This window comes from Delphinus delphis, chromosome 12 (assembly GCF_949987515.2).
Source record: "Delphinus delphis chromosome 12, mDelDel1.2, whole genome shotgun sequence".
Taxonomy (NCBI): domain Eukaryota; kingdom Metazoa; phylum Chordata; class Mammalia; order Artiodactyla; family Delphinidae; genus Delphinus; species Delphinus delphis.
Genome location: NC_082694.2, coordinates 55137712 through 55149727, shown reverse-complemented (window position 1 = coordinate 55149727; position 12016 = coordinate 55137712). Strand labels below are relative to the sequence as shown.

Sequence of the window (12016 nt, the reverse complement as noted above, 5' to 3'; positions counted from 1 at the left end):
GTGGTTGAGAGTCCGCCTGCCGATGCAGGGGACACGGGTTCATGCCCTGGTCCGGGAAGATCCCACATGCCGCAGAGCGGCTGGGCCCGTGAGCCATGGCCGCTAAGCCTGCGCATCTGGAGCCTGTGCTCCACAATGGGAGAGGGCACAACAGTGAGAGGCCCGTGTACCGCAAAAAAAAAAAAAAAAAAAAAAAGACTAAAAGACAACCCTCAAAATGGGAGAAAATATTTGCAAACAAATCAACAAAGGATTAATCTCCAAAATATATAAACAGCTCATGCAGCCCAATATTAAAGAAACAAACAACCCAATCCAAAAATGGGCAGAAGACCTAAATAGACATTTCTCCATAGAAGACATACAGATAGCCAAGAAGCACATGAAAAGCTGCTCAACATCACTAATTATTAGAGAAATGCAAATCAAAACTACAATGAGGTATCACCTCACACCAGTTAGAATGGGCATCATCAGAAAATCTACAAACAACAAATGCTAGGTAGGGTGTGGAGAAAAGAGAACCCTCTTGCACTGTTGGTGGGAATGTAAACTGATACAGCTACTATGGAGAACAGTATGGAGGTTCCTTAAAAAATGAAAAATAGAATTACCATATGACCCAGCAACCCCACCACTGGGCATATACCCAGAGAAAACCATAATTCAAAAACACACATGCAACCCAGTGTTCATTGCAGCACTATTTACAATAGCCAGGTCATCGAAGCAACCTAAATGCCCATTGACAGACGAATGGGTAAAGAAGATGTGGTACATATATACAATGGAATATTACTCAGCCATAAAAAGGAACGAAATTGGGTCATTTGTAGAGACATGGATGAATCTAGAGACTGTCATACAAAGTGAAGTAAGTCAAAAAGAGAAAAACAAATATCGTATGTTAATGCGTATATGTGGAACATAGAAAAATGGTACAGATGAACCAGTTTGCAGGACAGAAATTGAGACACAGATGTAGAGAACAAACGTATGGACACCAACGTGGGAAAGTGGCGGGGGGTGATGGTGTGGTGTGATGAATTGGGAGATTGGGATTGACATGTATACACTGATGTGTATAAAATGGATGACTAATAAGGACCTGCTGTATAAAAAAATAAATAAAATTCAAAAAACAAAACGGTATGCACAATTATTTCATTATCCTACCTATATACAGCTCCAATAGTGGTGGAAGCCTAAGTATGGCTTCTTTTGCCACTCTGAATAAAAAGATATCATACAATGAATAGAAAAAACAAAACAATCCCTTATTCTTTAATGATACATTTATATTAAATAATTGGGAGCCAAAAATTATCAGTTAATTTTAAAAGTCCATAATAGCATGATAACCTTCAAGATGCACTCATGAATATCAAATCAGCCTTACCTGTTTAACATAATGGATCTGTGACACTCCATCGGTGAGTTGTACACAATGTAACAGCAAAGAAGCTAGATTCTTCCCTTCTACATCAGCCAAAGCTACATTAACACACACACAAAAATTTCTTCAGTGATTTAACAATATACGGATATGAGTTTGCCTTTGTCATGTGTTCTATAAAATTTAAATATTTATAAACAAACAAAAAAAAACCTGGCAGAACTTAGTCTGAAGATAGAAGTTTAAGAAAACCATTTTACAACCAAAACTGAATGTAAAGAATGTGGAATAATTAAATACCAAGAGTTTGAACATTATGTGATATGGAGTCCCAGAGATAAATATACTGTTTGCAACCTAAAAAAGAGATCAACAAATGAAGTCAGAAATCACTTACATCTCAAAGTTTCAAGGTCCTGATGACAAACGGTCAATGAAGTAACTTGAGTTTCTTTCTTCTTCTTTACACCCATTTTAAATAGAATTAACAGTAGTCACTACAAGAAAGAAGAGTTTTAAGACACTAATGCACTAAAGCCCTCAGTACCACTGACATTTTGGGCCGGATAATTCTTTGCTATAGAGTGTTGTCCTGGACACTGTAGAATATTTAACACATCCTTGGCCTCTACCCACTAGATGTCAGTAGCATCCTCTTTCCTCTAAGTTGTGACAACCAAAAAATGTCTCTAGTCATTGCCAAATGTCCCCTGGGGAGCAAAGTTGCCACAGACTGAGAACTACTGATCTAAGGATTTCTGCTTTGAAAAACTTGTTTAGACTCAAGAAGAGTTTATTAATGTCTGAAGTTACTTTTACCTACCCAGTCTTTATATTTTAAAATACAGCAAACCTTCATTTTAGTAATAACAAAGAAACCAGTATGGTTTTTCAAAAATAAACTACGCATACCTAACCTCCGTGACTTCTTAGACTGACAGATCAGGAGGTATCATGAGATGCTATATCTTTATTTCTGCAAAATATTTAACAAAGGAAACTTTCACATACTATCCTCGTGAGTTTGCTTTTAGTTAACGAACAGAGTTTGTTTCAGCTAACAGGGTTCACAATGGGCTGAACAAATGTACTTAGAGGATACACACTAATAGTACCATGCGGTCTGAAGACAAGCCGCTAGGGAAATGCCACACAGGGCTCTTTTCTTGGTGCAGTTAGCATTTTTAGCAGTGTTTATAATGTAGACATTAGAGGACATAACATAGTGAATTTATAAAAGACACAAAGGTGGGAGCATATGTTGGATGATGGAATTAGGATTAAAAAAAAAAAACCAATAAACTGGAATAAATTTACCAAGATGAAACAGAAATAAATGTAAAATGCTGCATTTGGATTAGAAAAATATAATCTAGAAATACAGGATGGGGAGGTGGGGGAGAAAATATGTGATTTGAAACAGCTCAATATGTGGTTTGAATATTATGTGAGCCAATAGCACAACATGACTGCTAAAAACCACATTAGAAGTCAGCTAGACCAAGGGAATGCCTGATCCCTTGGTCATCTTCACAGGTCAGGTGACATGTGGAGCATTAGATGCTATGCTGGTGGCCATATCTTAAGGAGCCATAGTAAATGATGGAGCTTCCAAGGAACAGCCAGATTTCTGAAGGGCCAAGAGAGCACCTCCTTTCAGAAAACAGTTCAGTTAACCAAAGGTGTTTGGTCTGGAGAAAAGAGGACTGGACGAGTGCCTTAAAAGAGCTGCTGTTGTTGGAGGACTGCTTTGGAGAAAGAGGAATAGATGTCTTCTGTCTTTTTTTTTTTTTTTTTTTGGCTGTACTGCACGGCTTGCAGGATCTTTTCTCTGACCAGGGATTGAACCCGGGGCCACGGAGTGAAAGCACCAAGTCCTAACTACTGGACCACCAAGGAAGTCCCAGATGTCTTCTATCTGAGATGGCTATAGAATTTGTAGATGTCTATAGAATTAGGAAATGTCAGTGCAAGCTTCAGGGAGGCCAGTTCCAGCTCAATACAAAGGAAGAACGCTATGGTTCAACTATAAAATGTGCTGCCTTTCAAAAGAGAATTTCCCAATGCTGGGAATACCCAAACAGAAATTGAATGAACCCTTTCCACCTGTACTCCTGCAATAACCTCCCAACTGGTCTCCAAACTTCCATTCTGCTTCTGAAGAGTCCATTTTCTTCACAGTCATCAAAGCAATTTTTTTCAAATCTAATTACTCTCTTTCTTAAAACTTTCCAAGGGCTTTCATTTTCACTTAGAATAAAATCCAAATTTGAGACTTTGGCCTTCAAGGCCCTAAATAATCTGGCCATGCTTTCCCCTACAGTTCATCTCAAATTAATCTTCTCTTCACCATCTAGGGGACTTTGCACTTCCTGATATCTCTGTCTGTTAGGCTTATTCCACCAAATCTTTGCAAGGCCAACTCTTCATCATTCAGGTCTCTTCTCAAATATTACCTCCTCCCAGAAGCCTTCCATGACCACTCTATCTAAAATGCCACCACTCCTACGCATATACAGACCATTTCTATTGCTTTATTTTCTTCATAGTACTTACTACTACCTGAAGTTACAAGAACTTGTTTATTTGCATATTATCTGTCTCCCCTAGTAATAAATTCCATGAAGGCAGCAACTTTAATCTGTTTTGTCCACTGTTTTAATTCTCAATTCCCAAAACAGTACCTGGCACATATCAGGTGCTTAATAAATATTTGATGAATAAACAAATGAGTTATTTAAAACACATTTGTCAGTGATGTTCTAAAAGGTATGTATACTTTTAACAGCAGCAAGTGGACTACCTGTCATCTTAAGTAAATTCTATATCCAAATGACAAGCTAGTCCTGACACTGAAGAACCTTTGGTCCCTTTGCTAAGTAAGAGGTCAATACAGCAATGAAATGTGAAAATCCACTTAACAGAAAATGGTAATAAAAATGGACACAGTTAGAAAAGCATTGACAAGGTTAAGAATCTGAAAAGTGAAATGATTAGATCAAGGGGAATATCACTGGGGATCACTTCCTAGGTAAGTCACCAATATACAAAGCTTAGAAGGAATAGAGATAGACAACTGGGGAGGCTATTCTCTGGTGAATGGTGAGCAAATCTGCCCCGGGATTTGATCCTGGAACCCTCAAGACTGCACAAAGAGGTCTGGTGCTTATGCGTGCTCAATGGATGCCTAAACGTTTGTCCTGAAGAACTGGGCCTCCCAATAGCGGAAAATCCCGTGCCCACCTTAAGGTACTGCTTAAATGGCCAGAAGATGCTCAGTAAATTATACTCCTCCTGGGTCCCACTGGCTGCTTCCCTTCTGATTGCTGCTTCACTCCCATCTACAACTTTCTGGCTGACTCCCACAAACATTATCTGGGCAATTTCCCAACCACGTGGAGACCGGGGAATGACAGGTAAAACAAAAGTGGTTAAAGTGCTATCTCCACGGAGACCTAAGCGACCGGAAATCAGTTTCAAGACCGTCAAATTCTCGCGTAACTGAAGGACGGGAATTGGTGAATATCGCCTGGCGGCCCTAGCAAAGTGGCCGAGCCGAGTGGTGGAGAGTCGAACGCTACCGCGGATGGGACAAGCAGGACGCCTGGGAGCCAAACCTCGTTCCCGTGAGAGTCCGAGAAGAGTCGCAGCCCTCAGGACGAGTCCCGGAAGCTGGTCTAGTTCTACGGTGTCTCCGTGGCTCACAGCGTGGTCTGTAGTCGACTACCGGGTCGAGGCGACGGGAGGGAAGGAAGAGGACCTGGAGGGAGAATCATCGCGAGAATTGAGCCAATGAACTCCTCCAATCAGGAGTCCAGAGGGGTGGTGATGTCACCGGAGAACCGGTGTTAGTGAGTTTGGTCAGACCCTACTTTAAAGGGTGCGCGCGGTACCTCACTTGAACCGCTAGGGCGAACCCTGCCCGCCTCCTTACCGTTAGGTAAGCTTTGACAGTGGCCTCCACACCCCTGAGTCCCTGGGAAGCACTTTTGCCTTAACCCAGACGTTCCACCTTCTCCCTCTCAGCTTTCTCAGCGCAGAGACAGGGAGAAAACTGCCTCCGGGCCTTTAGAATCAGGAGCCTGATGACTTTAGAGCCTGTGAGAGGGGGTAGGGGATGGAACGGGCAGTCAACTGAAGCCACAGTAAGAATTTTGACTAAGATGCGAAGTACGGAAATGAACTAACGTATGCCACAGTACAGGTATTCATTCAGCAGTTAATGAATGCTATTGTCGGAGCTGTTACCAGGCGCTATCCTTGAAAGTTATCCTATTTAGGGTATATATATTATGCAGAAAACCAAATTATCAGATGGCTCGGCCCTTTAAAAATACATAAAATAAGTAGGTGCCAACCTCTACACTAGGAGCTGGGACGGAGGTAAGATCAAGAAATAGACACGGAGGTTATGTTCAAGTGCAATTAATTTGGGAAATACAGAGAAACATTCTAGTTCCCCAAACCTTTAGTCAGATTGATGATTTTAAGTTTTTAATCATTACTTTTCTGAATTTTATCTCACCTTCGTTTGTTTTTCTTTGTAGTTTTATCACCTGTGTATGTATCACTAAACAGATCTTATTTTGTTTGATTTTGAGCTTTGTATGTGGAATCGTTTGTTTTCTCCAGGACTTTGCTTCTCAGCATTGCTTTTGGCATCCACAGAAAAGCAGGTCTGTGTAGTTCTTTCATTCACTGTTGTATAGTATTCCATTGTTTAATATACCACATTTATCCATTCTAGTCCTCTGGAGATTTGGATTTTTTCCAGCTTTTGCACTAACAATACTGCTGTGAAGTGTCTTTAACATGTCAGCTGATGAGTGTGTGTAGAACTTCCTCTACAGCAATTTTTTTCTAATTTTGACTGGGACTGATAGTAAGAAATACATTGTACCTTAAACCAAGTACACCTAAGTACTCACACATATATAACTGAAACAAAACTTTCTTGAAATATTTGTTATTCTACAAGAGCTATGTGCTCTGATATGGTAAAATACACATAACAAAATTTACCATCTTAACCATCGTTTTTTTAAAAAAAGGAGAAGAAAGAAACAACAGGCTCAAGGTGGAGCCACTAGCCCCCAGGACAGCAAACCAAGACTTAATGGCAGTTTCAGCCTGTCTCAAGAACAGAGTTTCTGGAATTGCTTTATCAGCACTAGAGAAGTAATCTTACCTGAAACAATCCTTTTTTTTCCTTTACTCATAACTTCTTTGTCTCACCCCATTTCTATAAAAGCTTTCCATTTTGTACCACTGAAGGAGTGCCTTCCTATTTACTAGATGGGATGCTGCCTGGTTCATAAATCATTGAATAAAGCCAATTAGATCTTCACATTTACTTGGTTGAATTTTGTTCTTTAACACCATTTTTAAGTGTTTTCCTTTTTTAAATATATGTTTCAGTCTCACTGAAGTAACTTCGTAACGATCAATGGATTACAACCCTTTTTAAATTTTGGCCCAACCATTTGAAAGTAAGGGGCATTTGAGAGTAAGACGTTGTGAGTCTTCCCCCCACAAAATGAGAGCATGAGCTAGGAGGCAAACACACACAATTAACATGTATGTGCAAAGGTGGTAACTGCCATAGAAAAAACGGGGAATAGAAGAGAGTGAGGGGGAGATCTGTTGCCATTTTAAATAGAGTGGTCAGGGTAGGCCTCCTGGAGTAAGGATTTGCGAGAAATGTGGATACCCTGAGGAAGAGCATTCCATGTGGAGGGAATAGCCACTGCAGAGGTGTGTCAGGGCAGGAGCTTGGTGAGGAAGAACAGCAAGGAGGCCAGTGTGGCTAGAGCCAAGCCAGCAAAGGTATAGGTTATAGGGAATGAAACAAGGGAGTTTCAATTATGTAAAGCCTTACAAGGACTTTTACTGTAAGTGAAATGGGGAGTCATTTTGAGCAGAAGAGTGATAGGATTAATCTGCATTTCAAAAGAGTCCCTGGAGCTACTTTGTTGAGACTAAGACTTTAGTGGAAGTGGGAAGACTTCCCACTTCAATGAGTGAAGAGGCTATTGCTATAAACTAAGCAGGCAAGATGCTGGTGGCTCAGACCAGGAAGGTAGCAGTGGAAAGTGTGAAGGGTGGACAAATTCAGGATATGATTTGGAAGTAAGCCAACAGGATTTTCTGAAGGATGGGATATGGAGTATGAGGAAAAGAGTCAAAGATGATTCCAAGATTTCTGACCTGATCAACTGGAAGGATGAAGTTGCCATTCATAGAGTGATCAGGGCAAAAGTTTGCTTGGAGTGGATTTGAATGAGTTTAAAAGAGACTGGGAGGAAAGGAATTGACAGTGACAAGATCAAGCAGCGACAATGGCGGTATAGTACACAGTGGCAAATAAATGGAATGGTAACTCCTAGGGGAAATAGAGGCAAGAGAAAGTTCAGGTTTTAAAGACTGAAAGAGTAACGTGTTTGGAAAAGAGCTTTTTTTTTGGAGTCAACTTGCACCACCAAATTGAGACCACTTTAAATTCTCTGCTTGGGTCTTTTCAGAACACAGCATGAATTTGGGCCATGAACCTTTTTTTAAGTAGCTATATATTTTATTTGTAAAAATGTAGTCCAAGGGAATTTTTAAAGAATCAGTAATCCTTGATATATAAAAATATAAAAGAAAACACTTAAATGGCATCTTATGGTAAAAGTGGACTACATAAAATCATGAAAAGTAATCAGTATATCTGTGTTTTGTTAAGTGTAGTTTTACTTTAAATATGTACCTGTTAAAGCAGCATTTTCCCTTCAAGTAGGGAAGGGAATTTTTTTATAGTTATTTAATAACACATTTTCACACATAATGATTTTTTTAAGTTCTTTTACATTTGAAAGGATGTTTGAATAATTAAAATTTCACCTTTTAAAACCACAAAAAAGGGATTTAATTGCCTACTCATTTAATACTTGTTCATAAACTTCACTCCAATCACAGGTATCTACTATAATAGGTATTGTTTTCCATAACTGAAAATCTCAATGGAGTCTGTCAGTCTCAGAGTCACCCTTACATTTTAAAAAACACACTTTATGAGAATAATCTGCCAGTAGTGTATGGTGATTTACATAATTAAGGAATCCCTCCTAATAAGCCCTATTTAATAGCTTCATGTCTAAAATGAAATCCAAAAGCATATACTAGAGTATGAATATGAATATTTTATTGTTTGTTAATATAAGATGATATTTTCTGGCCAGGAGTCTCTCATGAGGTTGCAGTCATCCAAAGGCTTAACTAAGGGTGGAGGATCCATTTCCAAGATGACTTAACTCAGTGGTGCTTGTTGTTTACAAAAGGCCTTAGTTCCTCCCCATGTGGGCCTCTCCGCCAGGCTGCTTGAGCTTTCTCACAACATGGTAGCTGGCCTTCCCCAGAAAGAGCAAGGTAGAAGCTTCAATGGCTTTTATGGCCTAGCCACAGAAGTCCCACACCATGTCAACAATATCGCATTGATTACAAAGTTCAGTCCTATTCATTTTGAGAGGGGACTACACCAACCCATAAATGCCAGGAGGCCAGTATAGTTGGGGGGCCACTTTGGAGGCTAGCTACCACAGTCTATAACACATCTACAAATTTCTCTTGATACTTAAAATGTACTAACTAATAGATCACAACTAAGGAATGATTTGTTTACGAGTTGTTTGATTATAATTTCCACAGTATATCTTAAGGAAACACTAATGCTCATGTGTTCTTACAAACTTATTTGCCTTTAATGACATACATTTTCATAGAAGACAGCCACAGAATTTAAACATAAAACTAGGTTTACTAGATGCACGAGGATCCGTGGGGCCTGAGACTGGGTTTCAACCTGGCTTCCCAGGATGTTGGTAGCCTTCATACCAGACTGGCTGAGAGGCAGGGCAGAAGTCAATCAAAATGATCCAGTGGGTCCTAGAGGAGAATGACCAGCTGATCTGCTGTATCATGGAGTATCAGAACAAAGGCCAGGCAAATGAGTGCACCCAGTACCAGCATGTGTTACACAGAAATTTCATTTATTTGGCTACTATCACAGATGCCAGCCCAACCATTGCTTCGAAAGCAATGGAATAATCTTCCAGTTGACTGTTGTGAGAAGTCATTGAATGTAATTCATTTCCTATGAAGTAGAATCTTTACCATCTTAACTGCTTAAAACATGAATGAAACTTCTGTGACTCTCAAAAATGTGAAGAAAGCTACTAAGTTAACTGTATTCTCAATGTAAATATTTATTTTAATAATTAAGCAGATTCCCTAAAAAAACAAAAATAAAAAAAAAGGTTTGTTAGGTTTGTTATGAATGAGGCACATTTTAGATGTTCTTCAAACTTTCTTTTTTTATTTTATTTTGATTTAAAAAATTTTTATTTTTGGCTGCGTTGGGTCTTAGTTGCTGCGTGCGGGCTTTCTCTAGTTGCAGAGAGCAGGGGGCTACTCTTTGTTGCGGTGCACAGGCTTCTCATTGAGATGGCTTCTCTTGTTGTAGAGCATGGGCTCTAGGCATGCGAGCTTCAGTAGTTGTGGCTTGCGGGCTTAGTTGCTCCGTGGCCTGTGGGATCTTTCAGGACCAGGGATCAAACCTGTGTCCCCTGCATTGGCAGGCGGATTCTTAACCACTGGGCCACCAGGGAAGTCCCAAACTTTTCCTTTCTAAAGAACTCTGATCTTATCCCTTCCCTACTTAAAAGCACATGATGGCGCTCTTTTATGTATTCTTTCTTTCCTTCACCAAACACCAGCCTCCAACTTGTGGGACCTTCTCAGTATTCCCTGAAAGCACTGATCTTTCATGCACTGTGCTCTCTGCTTGGAAGGTTTTTCTTGCTTTTTATTTTTCTCTTTAAGATTTTTTTTTTTGGATGTGGACCATTTTTTAAAGTCTTTATTGAATTTGTTACAATATTGCTTCTGTTTTATGATTTGGTCTTTTGGCTGGGAGGCATGTGGTATCTTAGCTCCCTGACCAGGGAGGGATAGAACCCGCACCCCCTGCACTGGAAGGCAAAGTCTTAACCACTGGACCGCCAGGGAAGTCCATCAGAAGGTCTTTCTTATTCCCACCCACAAAACTTCCTCACACTTGAAGATACATCTCACATGTCACCTCCTCAGTGAAACCTGACAAGAAATTCTTGTTTTTACTGCCAGTAGTTTTGTCTCAGCATTGTCACTTTGTCTCAGCATTGTCACTTTGTTGGGACATGCTAGTTATTTGTATGCTTGTCAGTCTTCCTATTAACTTCTGAACTTTTCCAAGACAGGAGCCATCTTTAGGTCCTTATTGACTAGTACAGTGCCTAGCGTGAGTAACTCAGCAAATATACTTGTTGGGTTAGGATAATAGACCATCAAGTTCTTTTCCAGTGTTAATGTGCAATGATGCTTACCTTACCACTATGTGGCAGCAAACTACAGAATTACTTCCACCTTTCAATAAGGAGTTCAGCCAGGATGAATGTTCACCAGACAATGGTTTTCCTGGGAGTAGAATTACAGGAGACCCTCACTTTCCATGTTGTTTATTTCTGCACCATTTGAATGATAGCATATTTTTTCATGTGGAATATAGAATTCATCCAGAAAAATACATAAAACAAATATTTACAAATAGATTTTAGCTTATTGACTTCTACCCAAAGTGAGTTAGAATAGCTTGTCAGCTCAGTTTAAATGCTATATTTATTATGAAGCATAACATTCAAATAGAAAATTACTTTGTTTATGAAAATTGCTCAATATTATGTTTTTAAAATTCATAGTGCTGCTTATACTTTTTACAAAATAATCAAATATTTAAACTTTAAAAGAAAATTTCAGTGAGTAACTTAAAAATTAAGTCATAAGGAAAATAGTTATAAAATAATATGACCCAGAAATATTAGAACAGCAAATCATATATACATTATGTTTACAACTTGATAAAAAAATGTGGATACTGTGAATAAGAGTTGGAAAATAATGTGTTTTGAAAAGCAGTTAATCAGGCTGGTAACATTATGAGTGAACTTTTTTTCTTCTTAAACTTTAGTGTAACACTAGTTTAATAGAGGTTTCTTTTAAGGCTTGTTTTTGTAGGTTGTAGAGTTGCTAATTGGAACACCCTCAAATTACTGAAAAGTTAATATTTTTTACCAGCTGAATTTTATTATTGTCATTTTGAAGAAAGGCAGCAATTGTGTTGGGCACAGATGGGAAAACACAAAAATTTTAAATACATAGCATCATCTTTGATTAAAATGCTTTTGAAAAGAAAATATATTTTTTTAATTCTTGTTGCAAAAAGCAGTCTTATTTCCCCCACATTATTCTGCCACCCCAAAACATCTATCATTTGGGAGCCCATGTATGGACTATATCTGAGAAAGACCAATGAGGAAGATTTGCATCACCCAGTCCATATGGCAATCCCAATTCTCAGTCCTCTCCAGAGGAGGGGACTTGTAGATACCTACCACTGTTTCTTTGGCACATCTGGAGAAGAAATCTCTAGCACAGGAAGAGATGGAAAGTTTAATATAAATTTTAGAGAGTAGGACTCTGCTGGGTCCTGCAAGGGAAGAAAACAAAGTTTGTAAAATATAGAATCTCTTGGAAAAGGTAAAGATT

At 39.1% G+C, this 12016-nt stretch overlaps 1 protein-coding gene and 1 pseudogene across 3 annotated transcripts in view; one reads left to right on the top strand and one right to left on the bottom strand.

Moving 5' to 3' along the window:
• The window catches only part of THADA (THADA armadillo repeat containing), a 314824-nt gene extending 309559 nt beyond the window's left edge, over nucleotides 1-5265 (bottom strand). Inside the window, exons 1-3 of one of the 3 annotated variants that reach the window (XM_060026719.1) lie at nucleotides 5014-5265; nucleotides 1794-1893; nucleotides 1400-1494 (exon numbers count right to left, since the gene is read on the bottom strand). In XM_060026719.1, coding sequence (XP_059882702.1) covers nucleotides 1400-1494; nucleotides 1794-1869 — 171 coding nt within the window. In that variant the 5' untranslated portion in view covers nucleotides 1870-1893; nucleotides 5014-5265. Of the gene's footprint in view, nucleotides 1-1399; nucleotides 1495-1793; nucleotides 1894-5013 lie in introns of those variants that run through there. The other 2 variants (XM_060026718.1, XM_060026720.1) reach the window with 2 other exon arrangements.
• Nucleotides 5266-9249: 3984 nt separating this feature from the next.
• LOC132435454 (SS18-like protein 2 pseudogene) lies at nucleotides 9250-9481 on the top strand (annotated as a pseudogene).
• The last annotated feature ends 2535 nt before the right edge of the window (nucleotides 9482-12016 follow it).